The sequence below is a fragment of the Choloepus didactylus genome, chromosome 2 (genome assembly GCF_015220235.1).
Source record: "Choloepus didactylus isolate mChoDid1 chromosome 2, mChoDid1.pri, whole genome shotgun sequence".
NCBI classification, from domain to species: domain Eukaryota; kingdom Metazoa; phylum Chordata; class Mammalia; order Pilosa; family Megalonychidae; genus Choloepus; species Choloepus didactylus.
In genome coordinates, this window is record NC_051308.1 from 45249379 (window position 1) to 45273417 (window position 24039).

A 24039-nucleotide genomic window follows, 5' to 3' on the forward strand; every position below is an offset into this window, starting at 1 on the left:
TCTCTCTCTCTCTCTCTCTCTCTCTCTCTATATATATATATATATATATATATATATATAAATATATATACACACATATGATTTTAAATATACATATTTAAAATTCTGCACAAATGATTCTGATGTACATCCTTGTGTCAGATGCAGGTTTTGTGGGTCAAAAACTATACAATTTGAGAGGTCTCTTTAAGAAAAAAGAAAACAAATTAGAAAGGAGGCCCATGCAAGTGAGGAGTCCTGAAGCTTAAGCTTTAGTAGCTTCAAGGAAAACCTGCCTCTGCCCCTTTGTACTTAGAACTACTCTGATCTGAGTATCTTTTCTAGACTGGGAATAATATTGCTGTAGGGCAGATTCTTATTTCTATTAACAATAATAAAAATAACAACTAACATTATTATTTACTGAATACTCATTCTCTCACTATGTGCCAGACAGTGCTAATCCCTTCATATGTATACACGATTTGACTTTTACAACAACCCTGTGAGTTCTATTAACCATTAATTATCCCCATTCTCTGAATATGGAAATTAAGGTTTATTGAAGTAAAGTCATGTGCCCAAAGTTAAACAGTTACTGAATGTTAAAGCTGAGATTTAAACTACTAATTCAATTGGTCAGAGCAAGCATTTGGGATCAAGGCTATAGATACCATTAATCAAACAGTTTTTTTATTGCATAATCAGAGTACAGATCTAATTCCTGGGCATGTCATTCTGCAAATAGTTGCTGTTTTACCAATTGAGACTGCGAAAGACTATATAGGTATATCAAAGCACCAAAGTCACTAAATCAAAGGGTTACTTTGTCTTTCTGTTTTAATTTTAACATCACCAAACTCCCTCTTGGCCCAGAAACCACGCGCCTGCAGTTCAAACACTATTTCACAAGATGGCTCCCTCGCTATTTTTAGTGGCAACTTACATAAAATTCTACAAAAGAGTTTCAAGTTTGCAAATCTATAGGAAGTTACATAGTTGCATTGTGAATGAACATCTACTGAACACTTCAACTAACAAGATACATTTATAAACCTACAACTACAGCTGAAGGTTGACAAATTCCCTTGCAGAGGAATTTTGCCAAACAACAATAATCTAGGTGTATATTACTTCTGCAATTCCCTTGCTGTATACTTAATACCCCTTCTCACATATGTAAACATGCTTGGTAAAGACATGGGGAAAGGCAGGGAGAGAGATTCTGCAATGGAGAGCAAGAGTAAAAGAGCATGTTTAAATTGTACTAGTGTTCCACCCACCATTCCACCATTTTTGCAAGAATACCCTGAAGTGAGCATGATATTGGAGAAGAGAAACCACTGATAGCGAAACCCTTCTCAGTTCCTATGTGCCTCTAACAGTCAGGACATCTCACTGCTCTGGATGTGTTTTTAAGTGTTTAAAGAGAGGTGGTTTTGGTTTGTTTGTTTATTGCTGTTTGTTTTTGTGTTTTTGTTTTTGTTTTTGTTTTTGTACAACATGGACACAAAATTCCAGCCAACTTTTTATCTGAAGCTCAAATTACTAAACAGGGATCTGTTCAAGGTGTAGTGATGATATCTCTATAAATGGCTATAAATTCATGTGCTGCTTACCTTTCTGATAATCTGATTCTCTCTCCTCTTATCCCAAGTTTTAAAAAAATGACTTAATAGAATAAAAGAAATGGGAACTATTTCTTAGTAAGAAATATGGATAATTCAGGTCTCCCCATGTATGGAGACAGATTGTAAGTCAGGAATTTGAACTTTTCATCATAAGGTATTTCTTGGATATTCAGTATACTAGCCATAATAAACACAAACTTTTTAAAGTAATTTCTTTTTATAAAGTTGAGTCTTAATGACCACTAATAATTTGAATTGCCAAGGAAGCTTACATTGTCTTTGATTTGCTGTAATTCTCAATTGCAAATAGAGTCATTCAAATTTATTTTCACACACATTGAGGGCACAAAGTAGTTAAGACTGCAGGTTTTGGAGCCCAAATGTCTGGAATGGAACCCTAGCTTTGCCACTCTACCACTGAAAAATTACTATCTATCTATCTATCTATCTATCTATCTATCTATCTATCTATCTATCTATGTCTGTTTCCCCATCTTTAAAACAGCCATGAGGATTATGTGAGACAATACATATAAATGGCTCAGCTCAGTGCCTGGCAGAGGGTAAATATTCAATGAGTATCATCCAGCTAAAGTCACTTACTGGCCTAAAAGCATGGTGTAGGTACTGCTACTGATGCTCAGTAAGTGTCCACTGTTGATAAAAATAATAGTGGTAATGATGGTGGTGATGATCATGATGGTGGTGGTGGTACTCTCCCCCTGAAACATGTTTTAAAGTAAAGAGGTATTGCGCCAACATGCTTTTTTCATGCCCTTCACTTTGCAGATTATATAACAAAAACAGCTATTTGATATTTGATCAACTAATCCCTGAAGTGAAGTGCTCTAAATTACTGCGGTTCATCTTTCATTGTCGGCACTGGCAGCTATCAGATTATTCCATCTTTCATTACTAAGTGGTAAACATAATAACCTTATCACAGCAAAGCCTGTTATTTTGCAGGAACAACTTTGACATCGCTCATAAAATTGCTAAACCTAATCTTGCTTGTGATGGCCAATTATTTTTCTATATTCACAATGTAAAGTGCCATGAATAGAGGATAAAAGGCACCTGAACAAAGTCATAAAATCTAAGAGTTGACATGGCCTATAGAATTCTAAATCCACTATTATATGAATATGGAAAATGAAGGCCAACAAAATTGAGATATTGCTGGTAACTAGGTAGCACAGATTGCAAAGTTTTCAGGTATTGACTGTCTATATTCAATATAATTTTATTTTCAATTATGGTCAAAGGAACTATATTTACCTTGGCTATTACCTTGGGGAAGTAATTAAAAAATCACCAACTACTGTCAGTCTCATGTTGAAAGAGAATGTGACGGCCAACCTACCTGAAAGATGCTTAACTATCCAGATGCTGAATTTGAGTGAGGACAGCTGAAAGTAGGTCATTTAGATGAAAGGATAACATCACCAAAACTATTAACAGGCATTGATTAAACTCAGTTTAGATGTAGCATTCATCAGTATCTTTAAGATTTATCTCTCTGGTATGAGATTAGATTTCCACGCATTCTTTGATTTTGACAAATTAAATAGGGTCTAACTAATTTATGTATTTGTGTATCTTATTTTTTAGATTGTACACCATAGAAAAAAATTATGGATGTACATTTACATGTTTAAAAACTATGTACTCAACAGCCTAAATAGCATACACAGTTTTCTTATAGATGGTAAAGGCAAATACATTTAAGTCAATACTTACAAGAAAAAAGAATGTTGGAAGACACTTCAGAGATATGGTATAGTACTTTTCTTCCCTTCTAACTTCATGCAACTTACTTACAAATTAGGAAGTTACACCATTCTATATTTATGGTATACCATACTTCTTTAGACATTGGCTGCAGTGCAGCTCCATCTCACCTGGCCACTAGAGGCAGAATGAGCAGAGGCTGTGAGCTCTGACATGCAGCCAGGCTCGGTGGGTTTAAGACCCCACTACGACACACACACGTTGTGACTTCAGTTTGCTTATACAAAAATGGGAATAATACCAACTGCTTCATATGGTAGTTTCAAGGATGAATTTTTTAAATGTACACAAAACACTTAAAACAGTACCTGGAACATGCTAACTGTTATATTTGTTTGCGTTTATTATACTATTACTCAAGAGACCATACAAAAGACAAATCATTCTGTGTGATGCCATAATTTCCTGAACCTGCAATGACTCCTGAATTTAATAGGTCCTACTATTAAAATGGAAAATTTTGAGCTTTGTAAATGCAACCACAATAAAAAAGTTTTTTCAAAAAGCACAAGTAATCAATCCAATTACTGTTGGTAATATATTGATTATACACTACTAACCTTTTTATTGGTTTTGTCCTACCTAGTGGTTATTGTTGCTTTGTGAGGAGAACTTCCTTTGCCGGCCAGAGTCGATTTGCCACAATTCCTTAAAAATAGTAGGATCTGTGCTACAAGCTTAGGGGTGGAAGAAGTTAGGGGAGGTCCATGCCTCAGTCTCTGACTAGGAAAACCTGAACTGGAAAGATGTGCAGGAGGAACGTAACAGACTGAGAATCTACTATGAGCAAGGGACTCTGGAATGCTACATGCTTTTGATATTTTCTTCTCATTTAATTCCCAAAACAACACTGTAGAAAAGATGTTTTACAACTTATTTATACTAAAAGGCTTAGAACTATTAAGTAAAACACACAAGGGAAAACTGAAAGTGGCAGAGCCAGGGTTTACACACACGTCTGTCTGAACTTGAAGTCCTGCACTACTATGAAACCAGCCTGCCTTCCCTCCGACACAGCCCACCACCACCTCTCATGCCCTGCTACAGACACACACAAACACACATATGCACAGACAGACCCACTTATCTGTTTTATATATGTTAGAAACTTGAAAATTTTAATTTAAAGAAAGGATTACGGTGGGGAAGAAGGAAAGAGTATGAAAACCACTATTCCACTCCATACTGCATCCTTAAAACTTAATTTCTTACACAGTATCTCATTTAACCTTGAAGTGAAATTCAGGTCTTTTTTGGAGCCTACTCTTTCCCTAAATGCGGACTCAATGCAATTTACCCCTTTCTGTAAAACTACCTCAGATTAAGCCCTTTCTAATCTAGTCTATTAGAAAACCTTAATCCTGGAACTCAGGATATTGGCAAAAAATCGACAAAACTACTTCTCAAAGATAGCTCAGAACAATGGCTATAAAGGTGCTATTTCACTGTCTCCAGAACAATTCAGAGCCTACACAGACAGAATATGTGAGGATTTTTTGTTCAGCAGAGGAAAGTGGACTTAAATGCACTAATCGGTGGACCACCAATTCTATTCCACTACTGAGCTTGCCTACCCAGAGTGAGTAGAAAGAACTTTGGAAGCTCCCCTCCCCACTCTATGTCCACAGGCTAGACACACAAATCTGAAGTTGAAGCAGAAGTAATATAGAAAATTGGAAAATGAATACCATCTTTTAAACTCTTTTAAAACTGTACTTAACACCCCCAGCCTATTTTCCTATTTTTCTGGTCTATTTCCCAAAGCTATATAATTAATGCCTAAAATGTTGTATAATTATGTCCTCATTATTTTAAATCTCCCACCAGATTTTTATCTGCTTTTTTTGGTGTGTTTCCAGCATCTGGAAATTGCTCCACAGGAACTCAATAAATACTTGCTAAGTGAATGAGTAAATGATTAGGAAGAGTATGTCTCTGAAAATAGTACGCAGCAAGACCCAGAATATGTTTCACAACCACAATAAAAGAGAATAAAACATCATATCCATAAATTTAGAGACTAAAACCAGAGATAATGAATTTCTTGGGATCAAAATACAAAAATAAGTGAAGCTAAAAGATGGGTAAGATAATATAAGACTAAGAGAAAAGTAAATGTGTGATTACAAAATTAAAATCTGCCTTTAAGATAATTAAGGAGCAGAACTGAAATAGGAGAAATTCTAATCAATGGTGCAACTTACAGAATATAAAGGATTTCTCAGAATTACAGGAAAAAGGCAGAAAAAATTATGAAATAAATTGATGCATAGAGAGAGAACAGAGAATGGAGAAACAACACAAAATTTGTCAGTGTCCCTAAAGGTAGAAAAACACAAACATTAGAATAGAATAATAAAAACTATAATTAAATAAAATTTTTGAAAAACAACTAAGTACGCAGAACAAAAGAACTCACTAAGTTCCAAGAAAAATAAATAAAATAAGTGCAAGAATAATAGAGAATTTCTTTTAAAAGCCAGTTGAGGTCTGTGAAGATGGCACATTAGGAGAGACAGCAAAATTCTCCTCTGTGAAAAAAATTAGATAAAGGACAGAAAGCATTACAGAACAGCAATACAGGGTTCCACTGGCTAGACAGGGACATTTCCACCACATAATGAGTGCATGGCTAGAGAAGCTGAGAGGCATTTAAGACTGGTGAGAGTTCAGCCTGGAATGCTGTTGGTAATAGGCAGTTGGAGCTGGCTGATGAGCGTAGTAGCCTTCCATGCCCCATGAACCCTCCACAGCACTTGGCTGGGGTGGTGGCCTTTTGCAGACACACATCCAAGAGCCCCCGTGCTGGGCACTGGCATTTGGAGTGGTGGATGAGCGAGGAAGGGAGCAGTCTTCCATGCCCCATGCAGTCTTCTTGGCAGTTGGCTGGGGAGATAACCCTTCATAGCCCTGCAGCTGAAAGCTCTCTTGAGGGAATCTGGGATTCAGTGGGACTTTTGGCAGCATCCCCCCTTCCTCCATGGAAGTTTGTGGTGTGCACAACCTAGAGGCAAGGGCACCACACAGAAGTGAAAGGAGCCCTCCCCCAATCCCAGGGACTTGAAGGCACACTTGACTGGGGAATTTGAGCTGGAAGGTGAGACACACAGCTGTGCAGCCCCAGAGAACTCCATCTGCAGCCCCAGGAATGGCCAAGACCACTGTGAACTGGAACAGACTTCCTGCCAAACTGCACAGGGCATGCCCCCCACCTACAGGGCTGGCAGTCCCAAGTGCACATGGAAAATTGGTGCACTGTTTGGATTTCCACATGGTTTACACCCCACTCAGTGCACAGACGAAGTTGGGGTAGAACTGACTTGAGGGTAAGAGGTGACTGAAGAGTGCCATCTGCTGGTAGAGCAGGGAAAGTGCACTCCACCGAGCTTTAGTTCTGCCAAATTATAGATAAATGTTCAAATAATTCTGCATTTCCTAAAATAGCCCTATTAAGATAAGCAAATGCCAAGAGGCCAAAAACAACAGAAAAGTATAAAGCATATGAAGAAACCAGAAAATATGGACAACACAAATGTCCAAATTAAAAAGCCAGAGGATACACAGAACTTGGAGCAATTAATCAAAGAAGTATACACAAATATCATTGTCATGGCTAAGTTTATAAAGGACATGAAGAAACCCTAGAAGAGCATATAGAAGAGTCTGTGAGAGTAAATTTCAAAATAGTGGATCATATGGAAATAAAAGATGCTGTTGATCAAATTAAAAATATTCATGAGACACATAACAGCAGTCTTAAAGAGGGACTGGAAAGAATTAGTAAACTCAAGGACAGGCTGATGGAATGCAAAAGCACAAAAGAACGAATGGTAAAAAAAATAAAAAATTTGAAATGGATCTCAGGGAAATGATGCACAATATGAAGCACACAAATATAAGAATCATTGGTGTTCCGAAAGGCAAAGAGAAGAGTAAAGGAGTAGGAAGAGTATTTGAAGACATTGTTGGGGAAAACTTCCCAATCCTTCTAAATGACATAAATATGCAAATCAAAGATGCTCAACAAATTCCAAATAGAGTAAATCTAAATAAACCCACTCCCAGACATGTTCTGATCAGATTGTCAAATGCTGAAGAGAAGGAGAAAGTTCTGAAAGGAGCAAGGGAAAAGCGATTCACCACATACTAGGGAAATAACATGAGACTAAGCACTGACTATTCAGTGGGCACCATGGAGGTGAGAAGGCACTGGTATGACATACTTAAAATTCTGAAACAGAAAAACTGTCAGCCAAGAATTTGTCACCCAACAAAGCTCTCCTTACAAATTGAGGGAGAGATTAACATATTCACAGACAAACAAATGCTGAGAGAATTTGCTAACCTGAGACCTTCCCTACAAGAAATGCTAAAGGAAGCTATGCCAGCTGAGAAAAAAAATAAAAGGAGAGAGGGAGAGTGAAGATGGTGGCATTGAGAGGAGTGGAAGTTAGTTACTTCCCTGGAACAACTAATAATCAGCCAGGAACACCTAGTAAATAACCTGAAATAACTGCGGGGAGACAAACGTGACTGTCCACACATCATACACCAACCTGGATTAGGAGGAATGCCTGAGATCGCAGTGTAAAATCTTTAAGTAAAAACAGCAGACCCTCTGGGAGTCCCCTCCCCACAAGTACTTGCTGGGGCAGAAAGAAGCACTCTCTGAGCAAGCGAATATACCTCAGTCCAGCTCCAACTGTGGTTTTAATTAGCAAATGTGAACAGCTCAATACAAGCTACAAATCTCCAACAAGCAGACTGAGACTTTTAGTGATGTTTGGCCTTGAAGAGCCAGAAGGATCCCCTGCCCCAGAAGGGTGAGCCCAGAAGACTAGTTGCTACCTTTGGCCAATGGGTGAAACTGGTGGGCTAGGTACTGGCTCTAAAAGAGGGCTTTCTGTCCCTTTCTCTCTCTCTCAACTTGAGTGAATCACTGGAGAAAACCTCAGCCATTTTCAGTTCCTAGCACTCTGATGCAGACAAGGGTGGAGATAGCAGAGTCAGAGAGACAAAGAACACATTCAAATGCACATGATAACTCCCTAGGGGGTGTATCTTCCCTAAGAGAAATGAGGTGGTGCCGAACTCTACTAATGGCCTTCCATTCAGAACCAGACCCCAGAGCCTGGGGGAAAACAGCCAAAACAGAAACTGAGGGGGCCACACCTCCTCATACCAGTCAGGAGCGACGGGCTGACAGGCACCACCTGCTTGGCAGGTTAGGAAAAGCACGGTGGCTAGAGGCCTCATAGGGTGTGACAATCTCTAAGACACACCCTCAGGGAAACCTGATACTGAATATTGCCCCCTTCTGAGACCTGAGCCCATTCTAGTCTGGGAAAACCTGATCGGGATACCCAAGGAAACCAGATGCCTAGACAACAGAAAACTACAACCTACAATAAGAAAAACAAAGATATGGCCCAGTAAAAGCAACAAACTTACATCTCAATCAAGATACAGTGGAGATATTGTTTCACTTTAATGAAAAAATCTATTAAAGATTTTCAAAGAAATATACTAGACCAAATCAACAAGTTCATGGAAGATATGGCAAAAGACATGAAGGCTATAGAGAAAACACTGGCGAATATAAGGTAGAAATCAAAAGTTTGGGAAAAAACTGGCAGAATCTCTGGAAATGAAAGGCACAACACAAGAGATGAACGAAACAATGGAAATATAAAACAGCAGATTTTAAGAGGCACAAGAAAACACTCAGGGACTGAAGAAAAAGGCACCTAAAATTCTACACACAAAAGAACAGATAGGGAAAAGAATGGAAAAATATGAGCAATGTCTCAGGGAATTGAATGGCAACAAGAAATGCATGAATGTACATGTCATGGGTGCCCCAGAAGGAGAAAAGAAGGGAAAAGAGACAGAGGCAATAATAGAGGAAATAATTGATGAAAATTTCCCATCTCTTATGAAAGATATAAAATTACAGATCCAAGAATAACAGCATACCCCAAACAGAAAAGATCTGAATAGGCCTATATGAAGAAACTTAATAATCAGTTACCAAACATCAAAGACAAAGAGAGAATCCTGAAAGCAGCAAGAGAAAAGTGATCCATCACATACAAAGGAAGCTTGATGAGACTATGTGTGGATTTCTCAGTAGCAACCATGGAGGCAAGAAGGAAGTGGTGTGATATACTTAAGATACTGAAAGAGAAAAACCACCAACCAAGAATCCTATATCCAGCAAAACTGTCCTTTAAAGATGAGGGAGAGTTTAAAATATACTCTGACAAACAGACAATGAGAGAGTTTGTGAACAAGATACCTGCTCTACAGGAAATACTAAATGGAGCACTACAGACAGATAGGAAAAGACAGGAGTGAGAGATTTGGAACACAATTTTGGGTGATGGTAGCACAGCAATGTAAGAACACTGAGCAAAGATGACTGTGAGTATGGTTGAAAGAGGAAGGTTAGGAGCACGTGGGACACCAGAAGGAAAGAGGAAAGATAAAGACTGGGACTGTATAACTCAGTGAAACCTAATGTGCTCAACAATTGTGATAAAATATACAAATATGTTTTTACATGAGGGAGAACAAATGAATGTCAACCTTGCAAGGTGTTCAAAATAGGGTGGTATTGGGGGAAAAATGCAATCAATGCAAACTAGAGACTACAGTTAACAGAAATATTGTATTATGCTTCCTTTAATGTAACAAAGGTAAAATACCAAAGCTAAATGCCTATAAGAGGAAGATATAAGGGAGGGGTACAGGACTCTTGACATTGGTGATGTCGTCTTTAGTTTAATTCTGTCTTTCCTTTGTTGCTTTTTAGCTGTAATTTTTTTCTTTCCTTTTATATTTATCTTTTTGAGTCTTTCTCCTCTTTGTAGAAGAAATGGAAATGTTCTTATATCAATAGTGGTGAAGGTGGTGAATGCATAAATACGTGCTTATATAGGCAGTCATCGATTGTTCACTTAGGACGGAATGTATGGTGGGTGAACAAAACCGTCTTAAAAAAAAACAAAAAACAAACCAAAAAAACCTTAAGGGCAGTATATTGAGTGAAATAAGTCAGACACAAAAGGACAAACACTGTATGGTCTTACTTATATGAACTAATTATAACAGGTAAACTCATAGATATGAATTATAGGTTACCAGGATATTGAACAAGGCTAAAGAATGGGGAGCGGTTGCTTATTACGAACAGAATGTTTAACTAGGTTGAGCTTAAGTGTTTGGAAATGGACAGAGGTGACAGTAGCACGTTATTGTGAGAGTAACTAACAGTGCTGAATGGTGTGTGAATGTGGTAGAAAGGGGAAGCTTAGAGTCACGTATGTCACCAGAAGGAAAGTTGGAGGTTAAAAGATGGGAATGTACAAAACAGTGAATCTTGTGGTGGGCAATGTCTACAATTAACTGCACAAATATTAGAAATCTCTTTCATGAACTAGAACAAATGTATGACACTATAACTAGAAGTTAATATTAGAGAGGTATATAGGGGAAAATATACCTATTGAGAACTATGTACTACAATTAGTAGTATTCTAACAATCTTCCATCAACAGTAACAAATATACTAGCCCAATACTATGAGTCAGTAATGGGGGAGGGTGGTTATGGGTATGGGAGGATTTGAGTTTTCTTTTTTGTTTTTATTTCTTTTCTGGAATAATGAATGCACAGCCGTATGATGGTACCATGGGTAACTGACTGTGCACTTTAGATGATTGTATGGTATGTGAACAATCACAAAAAAATTGAATTTAAAAAAAAGACAATCAGGAAACATTCTAGAAAGGCAAAAAATTTATGAAATGTGATTTACAATCAGGTTTATACTATTTTTTTTCTCTCATTATCCATTAATTTTCTTCATCATAACAGTCCCTTTTCTGTTATCATAAATCTTTAATTTCTATTTCCTAATTTATTCTGGAAAAGAATATATTGACTGATTTTTCTGGGAAAAAAATCCTTTTCCTGAAATTGTTTCCAAAGTCTGAATTTTTAAACTCAGGATGTCATAGTTGGGGATTGGAAGCATTAGTGTTCTAACATATAACATTTCCTATCATGTTTACAGTAAACAACTCAGAATCTGCAGGAGCTTGGGAGAACTGAGAATATTTGACACTATAATATTACTCAGAGATAAGCAGTAGAATAAGACATTCTTATTTTTACAAAAAATGGTTTCCTTCTCAACAGTATATTCAATACTCTAAGTAGCTATTTAGTCTCTTATTTTTTACTGTGTTTCTAATAGGGCATTTTCTCTCAGTTCATGAAGTGCCATAAAAATTACATTTTAGTAAGTCTGAAAATTAAAATAGAAATTTTTGAAGCCAATGGTTCTAAACCATTTTGTTGATTATGGACTCCTTTGAGAATCTGCTGAACACCATGGACCTTCTCTCCAGAAAACATGATTGCAGACCTCTGAAGTTTATCCATATACTTTCCAGAAGTTTATACAAATTGGGTCAAAAACCTTATTTAAAACTTTACTAAAAAATGATGAAAACTGGAGAAATACAGTATATTCCTCCAAAATGATAAATTTTCTTTGCATAGCAGTTAGTTTTTAAAGCACTGTTAAATACGTCATACTTTGATGTTTCATAAGTTCCTATGAGATAGCAAGCACAATTATTATTATTGACCTATTATGCCAGTTTGAACATATTATGTCCCCCAAAACACCACTATCTTTGATGTAATCTTGTGTGAACAGACATATTAGTGTTGATTAGTTTGTAATTCTTTGATTGAGTGTTTCCATTGAGATGTGACCCACCCAACTGTGGGTGATAATGCTGATTGGATAATTTCCATGGAGGCGTGGCCCTGCCCATCCAGCATGGGCCTTGATTATTTTACTAGAGCACTATATAAGCTCAGACAGAAGGAGCAATCTTGCCATAGTCAAGAGGGGCACTTTGAAGAATGCACAGGAGCTGAGAGAGGAACTGAAGTTTACAGAGACATTTTGGAGACAGCCTTTGAAAGCAGACCTTTGTTCCAGAGACGCTAAGAAAGGACAAACGCCCCAAGAGCAACTGAGAGTGACATTTTGGAGAGAAGCTGAAGCCTACAAAGGAACGTCCTGGGAGAAAGTCATTTTGAAACCAGAACTTTGGAGCAGACGCCAGCCACGTGACTTCCCAGCTAACAGAGGTTTTCCGGACACCATTGGCCATCCTCCAGTGAAGGTACCTGATTGTTGATGACTTACCTTGGACACTTTGTGACCTTAAGACTGTAACTTTGTAACCAAATAAACCCTCTTTATAAAAGCTGATCCATTTCTGGTGTTTTGCATCCTGGCAGCATTAGCAAACTAGAACACCTGTTATGAAATTATTTAGATTACTCACATGAGGAAAAAAACTTACTCAGAAAAGTTAAATGTTCTGGTCAAAGTCACACAGTGAACAATGTTAGATTCAGAACTGAAATCCAGGTCTTCAGCTTACAAATCATAGTTTTTTTCCTTGCCTTACACTTTTCCATTAGTCCAATGGTTGGCAAAACTTTTTCTGTAAATGGTCAAAGAGTAAGTATTCTCAGTTTTGGAGGCACTTGCTATGTATTGTCACTATTCATCTTTGCCATTATAGCTCGAAGACAGACAAAGATAATGCATAAACAAATTGGTGTGGCTGTGCTCTAATGACTACCAAAAAAGAGGTAGTGGGTTGGATTTTGCCCACAGGCCACAGCTTGCTGAACCCTGCAGGATTTGCCCCTACAACATACATGAAATCTTTTTCATTTCTTTTCACCATGATTTTAACTTTATTAAATGATCATTGCTATACCCTAAATGCTTATGGATTCCCTAAACAATACCACCAATAGCAGCAAAATTTCTTCCAAAAAGCTATAATTAGGGTCTTACATATTAATTTTTATTTTGGGACAGTTTCACTGATAAAACCATTATAGAGGGAGGTCCTGTGGAACACAAAACCCTTCAATAGCACATTAGATATAATATTAAATGTGAAAAATACAAAACCTTGCCACTGCAGTGAGGAGTTGAACACAGCTTGGAAGGCAAATTAAAATATGAAATGTATTTAATCATAATGTTTAATTAGTTTGAATTTTGAATGTCATTAAAGGAGGGTATTCAATTAAGAAATTTACTTAAACAAAGACTATGATAGTCATTAGGGTTGTCCCCAATTTCCTGGTTCTTTTGCACACATGGTTAAGGTTGTGTTTCCCCACCTATGTTCTTGAAGTTGGTTTGGCCAATGTCATGTGATTGCAAATAATGCCTGCACTTGCAGGAATCTTTGTTAGCCAGTGTGCCGTGTGCTTCCACTCCTCTCTAAGCCAGTGACTGTGAAAGGACATGGACCAAGAGAGCCACGATCAGCTGTGGTCTCAGGGTGACTATAGTGAGCCGGGTACTCCTGTCCATCCACATTGGCTGCGTAATGTGAACAAGAGATAAATTCTATTTTGTAAAGCCACCACGATATAGAGGTTGTTTGTTCCAGATCATAAGTTATCATATCCTGACTGATATAGTAGCATAGATTTAGATAGAAAATAGGTCTATGCAAATATTAAGCTTTACTATACTCAGTAGCTTTAGTAGTAACATCTCAAAGTTGCATTATATATTATTGTCTTGATCACATTTTGGGTTATTTATATGTCATTAAAACAAACCATGAATTAATTTCATTAAATCCAAATACAAATTAATTAGGTCAAGAAATAAGTCAAGTCTAACATTTGGCATTATGGGAATAACTGGTTTGAGACTGAATTTTATCATCTGAATTCTGCTATGCAAATTTTAATAGTTATGTGAAGGGAGGCACTATAAGCAGTATAATAATTAAAATGTCTGGATTAATGCTTTAAGAAACAACAGATTTCCCTTCTTTGTAAACATTAGTGATATAAATAAATGTGCACAAAAAAAGTATACTGGCTTACTCTAATAAACAGAATATTAATAATATTCACTCTAAAGTTGCTGACTCTAAATTAGCACACTATTGTTTACTGCACAAACTATTTTCACATAAATAGTCTTATTTGAACTTCATGACAAGTCTGATTGTGGGAAAAACTAGCCCCATTTGGCAAATGGGAAAATTAAGGATTATAGAAGAACTGTGATTTGCTCTAATATACCCCTTGTTAGTAGAAAAGACAAGACCTGAACATAGGTTTTCTGAAATGAAATCTGACGTTCCTACTACTGTATCACTCCATTAAAAAAAAGGGGAAGAAGGGAATATTTTCATTCTAAACTGCACAACTCATTATACAGTTGTGGTATAACATTAAGCAGGAGGTCATGACTCCAATCTGTTAAACTTTAAAAAAATCTATTTTTATACATCAAATTAAGTTAAAGCATAGAGTTTCCATTGAGTTATCTACAGGTCCACTAAAATTATCCATTAAAGCATTCATTCTTTGAAAGGTAGTTATTTAGGCAAATCATGATTTCTTTCAGATGTCTTTCTTTTTTGCTTTTCTTGATGCTTGCCTTCTGGATTTTCACTCCTTCATAGCATTTCAATAAGGAAAACATAATCGTAGAGTGGAGGGGCATAATACATCAACTAAACTTGGCCATTTGTGTTTTTTTGTTTGTTTGTTTTAAAAATAAAGTCGGAAAGGAAGAAGTTTAAGATTAGTAATTAATTAACATTTTTTGATGACCTGTGACATTCAATTATTCATATTATCATTATCCCCCACAGTGCTGTTAGATTGAAGAGTTGGTTGTGTGGAATTCCATTCCATTTAGAATTAGTCGTATCTGCTTTTTACTTTATGTGTATACAACCACAATATTTAAACATGAACCTCATTTGGCACAGGTACTTCTTTTTGTAAACATCATGCAGTAGTTACAGTACCACGTAAATAACTTAATGCCAATTTTGCAACAGTAAGACTGCACAAGTTTAAATAATTTTTCTTTAAAAAAGTATTGGGAGGGAAACAAATATGTGGCATAATTACTAACTGAAAGTAGACAGGCTCACACAAATGTTATTACATTCCTTCCTTATCAAATGAAATGTTTGAGACACTTAGAAAAAGTATTTTTCTGATAATCATCTCAACTAGTTTTAATCACATTCAGAGCAATATTTACATTTCCGGTGGTCAGTAGGATGCTCTATAAAATCTATAATCTAGGTCAAATATCACAGGATTTCAGTGATTGGGAGGGTGAACAACCAGAAAAAATAGATTCTGTTTTTCTTCAGGTCATGAACTTCATGTCAATTCTTTGCTTCTAATTTTTGTGTGATTTCAAGATCACAACATTTCACAGTGATTGCCTCTCAGAAGGTAAAAAAAAATGTTATTGCAAACTTTTCAGAAGTACGCAGAAATATAAGAAAGTGTGTTTTGTTTTCAGAATATAAGCAATTCCTGACTTGAACACACCTGAGGTATGGATGACTAATAAGCAAATACTTAGCTCCGTTACCCAAGGGCCAGGGTTCCTTCAGTTCCTGTCGGATCTTTGCTATCTTGCTCTGTGTTCTCCTACCACCAAAAACAACAAACAAACAAACAAAAAACAAACAAACAAAAAAAACGGCTGCCTCTCTCCTGGGAAGATTATACCCCTACAGCTACCAAATACCCTTGTAAGCAGGGCTCTTGGAGTACTAGATACTCTGAATTGAACCTACTTTTGCCTGATGTGATAAACCTATATAATGAAAAGAGAATAATAATAATCTATTTCCTTATTGCTTTAGAATATGCAATACTATTTATGCAATAATTCAGCTTTAATGCTTATCAAATATAAATTTACACTCTGCCAACTTTACCATTCATAAGACATTTTCTCTGAGAAAGTGCACTTACCTTAGAAAATACTAGAAAATAAGTAAAACCTATGAGAAGGTTTTGAATGGCAGGAACATAAGTTATATCTCAAGATAGGCTCTATTTTCCTTAATTTAAGTGGATAAGAAGAATAACAGAGAGTCTAAGATCCAAAACAATTTCTTAATTTCAACTTCCAATGCTGCACAGTACCAGACTTACACATTTTGGAAAAATAATCATCCACTCTAACAAACTGACATACAGAAAAGTGCAGTGAGATTGTAGATCAACAAATGGAAGTCATTTTGTGAGACTGTTTGACTTTTAAGATACCTGAAATAATCTTAGCTTTTTTTGAAAATGGGCTTCCAAAATCCAAGAAGCAGTTCTCTGAGAACAGCTAAGAGACTAGTGAAATACCACAGAATTATGAGCATGTAAATTAATAAGATAACACCCAATATCCAAAGCTGGAATGATATCAGGCCTGGGGAAAATGCTTACTGTCAAATTCTACACCACTCCTCCAAGTCTATTCATTTCCAAGATCAGGTAGTGGCTTCATGAAATCACCAAGTTGAAAAGAAAATACTCTTAATTTTTCCTTTATCCTGTAAGTGACAGTTTCTACCACATCCAGTAAAAATTATTAGACTCCCCACTGAAAACGTACAAAAGGCTTTACAGTTTTCATTACACTCTGCATTCATGTCTACCTCTCCTTTTTATCTGGTACTGCTGGCTAAAATTACTCCAAAGGCTTTCTTTGTTTTTTTGTGTTTTTGTGTTTTTTTTTCCTGGTGTATTTTTGGCTTATGTTTCCAATTAAACACAATGCCAAACAGATGAAATATACATTTGCAGTAAATCTGTGGTCATTCTCGTGACAGCTTTGGCAAGTCAATCCAGGTAAAAGCAAATGCAAAGCTCAGTGGCTGGTTCAATGTAGAGAATTACTAAGCATACAAACCAAAGAGCTGAATGCAATCTCCACACTCAAGTGGTAGAGAACAACAGTCTTTCATAATCTGGGAAACGTTACTCCAAGGAAATGCTTTCCATAAGACTTAACATGATATTTGGAATCTTAAAGTCACTGTAGACTATAGTGGTATCCTTGTTATTTACAGTCTGACAAATCAGTGATCATGACAATTGAGTAACAAACTAAGGCAAATCCTGACCCTGGCATTCCAAATTACTTTCCTTCGGAAAAAAGTTTATTATATTTTAATGCCTTCAGGTAATAAAATCATCTTACATTTTGTTCTAATCTTTAAATTGACTTCAAAATAGAATACAGTTGTTCATTAGATCAATTTTGCCAACAGACTTTCTAGAGTTTAAATGATTTATTAGATTTAACATAACTTAAAACATTAACTCCCCCATGGCAGTATTCTAAGAGCTAAATATAATTCCATCTGTAAGCTATTTTTTTTTTAAATATCACAGACCTGTCCACTCTTTACTCTCCTCACTGCCACCTCCCTAGTTCAAGCCAACAGCTGAGAATTAGTACAACAACTCCTCATTGGTCTTTCTGCTTTCACTTTTGTCCTCTGAATAGCAGCCAGAGTCAGACCATGTCTCTCTCCTGCTTCCCTCATTCAGTGGCTTCCCAGTGAATTTAGAATGTTGCCATGACCTATCGAGTCTTGCCTGCTCCAGCTCCTGCTTATTCTGCTAACCTCACTTCTTCCTCCTGCCCCTACCTCCCTCCAGCCCTCCAGGCTGCAGCCACACAGCCTCCTATATATTCCAGGAACATGCCAAGATGTCTCCCACTCAGGACCTTCACCATCACTGTACCCTCTGCCTCTGCTCATCCTATCTACCCTTCTTTACACAGCTAATTTCTTTTTCTTTTTCAGGTTTCAGCTTAAATGTCACATCCGCAGAGAGTTTTTGTTGAATCAGCCTTCTAAAGGAACACCTCTTACCCCCTTCCCTGCCCCTATCATCTACTCTCCATCAGCACACTCCAAGAACTTCTTTTGTAGCATTTATTACAATCTTTAATGGTCTTGATTATTAATAGGCTGATTAGTTGTCCATCTCTTCAACCCCAAAGTGAACTCCAAGAGGGAGCCTGTCCATCCTGTATCTTCGTCTGAAGGAATGAAAGAATAAAAAACTTAATGGGGTGGTGGGGGTGGGAGGACTACAAAAATGAAGCTTCCTAAAACAGCACAATGTATAAAATCTTGTTCATGTTTTTACTCCCTTCTCCTAATAGGATTGGCTAGCACTGCCTATGAAGTACAAGACTGCTACCAAAATAATCACTTCATTTTCAAAATTTCAACTCCGCTCTCTTCTTTCTATTAATCACGAAGTCCTGTTGATTCTTACATTTAAATATTTTCAATTTCTTTCTTACTTTGACCTTTCGACACCAACTCCAATCAACCCATCTCACCCCCCTTTCCTGGATCACTGCACCTAATTGCCCTCTCTGCTGTCAGTCTCCATTTATCCTCCCACTGACAGATGCAGCTCCTAACACCACTCTCAGCTTGTCGCTTCACTTCCCAAAACTCCATGCTCTATATTATCATAGCAGATCCAAAATCCTCAAAAATTAAAATACAGTCAACCATATTCTTCCCATCTATGTCACTCAACAACACTTCCTACTACTCTTACAAATTTCTTCTGGTCTAATCAAAGACTTACCTTTCTAATCCCAAAATAAATCAAGCTCCTTCCTCTCTTTGTATTTTTGCTTAGCCAGGCCTCAGACCTGGAGACTTTCCCTCTCTGTCAATGTAAACCAATACATTTTCTTCAAAGTGTAGTTCAGACCCAACTTCTGCAATTAAGCCTTTCCTCCCAGTATAAACCCACGTTGTTCTTTCCTTTTTCTCTATTTTTACAGTACTTAACCCTTCACTGTTCCATATAACATTTGATAATGCAAGACTTCTGTGATTCTTCCACTATTTATTTATTTTTATTGTTTTCTACTATTTTTAAAATGTAAATTTTGTCTTCCAAATTAGACTACTAGCAGAGTCTGCATCTTCATTTCCTTTACACTCCCAGAAGTGGGCAGAAGTAAAACATATCTAACAGGGGCCACTTATGATTTACATGATCCTAAAAATTAATCCTGTCAACATAAAACAACCATTCTAGACAATTTGCCATTCCCCTCAAGGCCATGCTGTCTCTCACCCCTATGTATTCCCACACATGTTCCTGAAGCCTGGAATGCTCCCTTTCCACCTTTATTCCTAATTCTCTTGAAAAATTCCTAATTCTCTTTCCAGTCTCAACTGGGACAACATCTGCTAAGGAAAAGGAAGTATTCCCCTTCCTCATCCACTGCCATCTTAAATATCCATACTATGCACTTCCATTAAATGCTCTTCACTCTCTCAAAGCACCTGGCACACTATTTTTGCAAATTTCTAATTCCATTGGTCTCTCTGACTAATCTGAGAGCAATTTAGGATCAAGAAATCTACTTTTTACCTTTACATTAGCAGAGCAATCATATTTTATAATTTGTTGAACAAATAAAAGAACAAACTTTTAAAAGCTAGTAATGTAATCTATTGAAATAGCTAAGAATTTAGTATCACAGGTATCAATTTAGTGTTATGTAATTTCCAATAAGCCACTGTTCATACCATCTGGAATGTCTATTTGTTTTTAATTCCAAAAACCTTTATTAAGCACCCACAGGTACCAGGCTTTGAGGATACAGCAAAGACCCAATCAGGTAAAAATATCCCTAACCTCTTATGACTTTCATCTCACTACACAAGACAGGCAATGAGAGTATATGGCTTTTGCTCTGACAGAGTTGAAACCACAGAAGAATTCTAAGCAGGTGATTGTTGCAATCATCCTGGCATGAAACGATGTTGGCTTGGACCAAAATGATGGCATTTTGACTGGAGAACATGAGTTAAATTCTGGATCTAATTTTAAAAGCAGAGCCAACATGACTGGCTGATGGACTGAAGAGGGGTATGAGAGAAAGACAATAGTCAAGGTTGGGGTTTCAGTCTGTGCAACAGTGGGATGTCATTTGTCAAGTGTTTGGAGGGGCATGATTTTGAGAAGAGTGTGTTGGTGTATGAAAAGATTCTCTGAAATTAGGTCTTAATTTTAAGTTTCTAAATTTTTCGTATAACCAAACTTTCCTTGGGCATATTTCCAATAAATAGAAGGGTCATTTTGGCTTCTCAGACAAATTGATCAAACTGAACGAAAAACCTTTGACAACTGCATCCAGTCTAGCTCCATGAACACTGTCTGTATGGGGTACCCTTTAAAAGCCACTGCAGTTTATTTTCTGAAACTCTCTCAAGGTCTATTTTTAAATGACTAATGCAATGCAGCTAGTGCTGGACCTTACAATTTCAAAACCACTTCAAAGATCATACAGTTATTATTATTAGCAATATTAATAATTATACCTGAGTTTTATGAAATCATGATTTGAATGTCAAATGGGCACTTACTAAAGAGGCCAAAATTTTTAACCTTCTCTAGACCATGACCTAGTCTAAAGTTAGAGGAAATTGCCTTGATTTAAGAAGAAAAGACCATGGACTAAAAGTGGGTGACTTAATCCACCTAAGGATAAAACCTGAGATGAAACAGTAGGATATTTGAGCTGTTGGGCAGGTACCTAAATAACCTAAATAACCTAAATAATCAGCTATTGTACTTACTGGCTATAATTTGTGGTAAGGCCAGTAATAAAGGTTTATTTTTTTTCATGAATTGAAGTACATGTCTGCAAAATGTACTGAATTTGGTGATTCAAAAACTGAGACTGTTTATAAACAGACAATGCAACAGTAAATCCATATAATGACTGAGTCTCTTGCAAAATAATTTGATGGTGGTCATGATGAGTTATAACTTGAATTTTTGAGTTTTCACTGGGCAGAAACAATCCATTCTCACTCAGTCTGTGAGCATTTTTCTTTCCCTTGCAGACACTAAGTAGTTTACACAATAAATAGTCATTTCCATAGTAGAAATGGCCAAGATGTCTAAGCACAAAAGTCAAGCTGTTATTATGGTTAGAATTCAAGGTTTCCATCCTTCCAGATTTTCACAGACACACAACTTTTGACCTAGCTGATGGAAATGTAAGAGTAAATATAGTTCCTCAACCTCTTAACTAAGGCAAAACCAACAAGCTAAGGTACTTCACTGGCAATTGATCCAGCACAAAGAGGCACTACAGTCAATTCATATAAGGACAGAACACTACAAAATCCTCTCAAAGGAAGAATTTTAAGTGTTATTTCATCCATCAATTGTCCACTGTTCTCTTATTTAGGACTTTGATATAAAGTACTGCTCTGAAAGCATTATTATTTTATAATTTATCAATGTCATTAAAGAATAAAATCAAAATTTTGGAATCTTAATTCATACCCCATAACCAGAGAGCAGGCCCATGAGAGCAAATCTTGTCACAGGCTAATGTGGAAGGGAAGAGTTCCTTTTCATAGATATTTTTTCTCCCATCTGGAATTCCTTCATAGCTGGGATGGGCCAACTGCCCTCCTACCTTGAAAATAATGTTTTGAACCCACCTCCTTCCATGAGGCAAGACAGCTGTAAACCTTCCCAATCCCCAAGGCAGTGGACGCATGGCTTTCATTACGGATCTGCATTTATATCCCCTGGATGGCTCTTGAACAGCATATGACTGACTAAAGAAACAGAGGACATCCAAATGTACCCGTTCTGCTGCCTAGAAGGTACACCCATGCCAAGCACGCAAACGAGACCATGTTCCATTATTTTAAATTATACCAAACAATATGATCAAAAGGCAAAACAGCAAGGGCCCAAACTTTCATTCTTTCAGTCCTCACATTTCAGTGTTATTTTTTATGCATGTGTGCTATTGGAAAAACACAATATATAGAAGACAAGCTCTGAAGTAATCATTATAGACAAGCACATAAGAATAGGTACACTCTGTTGGAATACAGAGTTAAAATTTACAAATTGAAAAAGGAAATATGAAATAAAAACTTCATGAAAGAATGTTAAAATTGTACTCAAATCCTTTCCTGTTACACTAAAGAATTAAAGATGGAGTATAATTAAACACTACTTGCCCAGAAAATTATCATTTCAAGCTGCGTCTTGCTATTCTTATCCATTAGTCAAGTGGTTCTGCTGCTCTGCTCCAAAGTTGCATATGTATTTTAAATGTCTGAGACAATAACTAATGCATTTCCATCACCCCTTTGCTCAAACCTTTAAACCACTTTTCAAAATCAATTTACTAAAATCTAGTTTTCTACCTTAAGTATAGACCATTTGACCAACTGTTTAAAAAAAATTCAAACAAATGAATTTTAGCTCACAAACTTGACCAAAATAAAAAATAAAATAAGTTGTCTCCTACCTATGGTTGTAATAACAGTGCCAGCAAAGAAGAAGGAACTTCCCAAATCCCAGTGACTGATTTGATTGGAGGTGTTTCCTAAAGGTATAATCCCTGCATTTATTGCTGCCACTATTTGCTGCAAGTTTAAAAAGAAATTTATCAGTATACATGAATCACATAGAGGCATCAAACAGCATTTACTCCACCCAGAAATTACTGATTAGACAAGAGAATCAGTTATAAGGTTTTGCTTTTGCATTTAAAATGTACAATAGGGATGAAAACATTAAACTGAATAATTTAATAGCAGTTAGATTATAAGAAAATTACATTTGATATAAAGTATCAAGTGAATGAATCTGCATGTTTACAATATTTTACCAATATGCATTCATATAATCATCCATTAATATATATTTAGTGACTGATTTAAATTAACCACTAAATATAGCAATTGTTCTCTAGTATGCATCACAAAAATATCAGATTGCAAATTACAGTTTAAATAACAGATAGTAGCTTCATCAAGAAAAAAGTGTTCCTGAAGTGCTAATAATTTCAAATTTTAAATATATGCATCCCTGGGTTATCTATAACTGTAGAGATCATGTATCAATAAGGTCTAACAAAATGGGGTAAAAGGAAAGGAAAAAGCAACAGCAAGTCAATGTCATGGTTAAGTCAGTCAGTCCATTTATATCGAGATTCCTAGAATCTCCAGAGGTTTCTATAAAATCTATGACAGTGAGACTCTCCTTGACCCTTAGATGACAATCAAGCAACAATTCTCATATAGAGACCACTAGGACCTGGATGCTAGCTTGCATGGCACTGGGAGGTAGACAGAAGGTGACATTATAATCCCTTCTTTGAGGAATACACAGTTTTCCCAAAGGGCTCAGAATATGAGACTTTCAGTGAGTAGGCAGAGATCAAGAAGTACAAAACTAAGAGAACATGTTAGGAGAAAATGTGTAGTAAGAGAGAGACATGGTGATTCCACAAAAAGGTATTCCTGTTGGAAATAGAGTTTTAGAAATATTTATCTCTTAATTTTCAGATTTTAAGATGGGAGGGTTAAGGAATTTAAATAGATAAGGAAATTCAAGACAAAGATGGGTAAAGTGGCTTGTTTAATGTTGGTTATATAGCTCATTGGCAAATGGCTACACTCTGAAAATTACTGTCAGATGAAAAGGAGAAGGTAGCTCAGAGCTGAAAAGTAAATCTCATTTCAAACTGCTACAATACCTTTGGCTCATCGTAATCTATAAATTAAATTTTCAATAATTGTGTGTAAAATAAATTGAGTTGTATTACTTTTATTTACTTTACCAGTGATACATGCTCATTGTAAAAAAGTTAGGAAGATACAGAGAGGCATAAAGAGGATAATGAAAATTATCCATGATTTCAGAATCCAGAGATATC

The 24039-nt window shown here is 36.5% G+C and overlaps 1 protein-coding gene across 6 annotated transcripts in view; it reads right to left on the reverse strand.

The window, feature by feature from the left end:
• KCNK2 (potassium two pore domain channel subfamily K member 2) overlaps positions 1–24039 on the reverse strand; it is a 188763-nt gene that overhangs the window by 62189 nt on the left and 102535 nt on the right. For all 6 annotated transcript variants that reach the window (XM_037823829.1, XM_037823838.1, XM_037823821.1 and 3 more), the window contains one exon: positions 22627–22744. In XM_037823829.1, coding sequence (XP_037679757.1) covers positions 22627–22744 — 118 coding nt within the window. The remainder of the gene's footprint in view (positions 1–22626; positions 22745–24039) is intronic.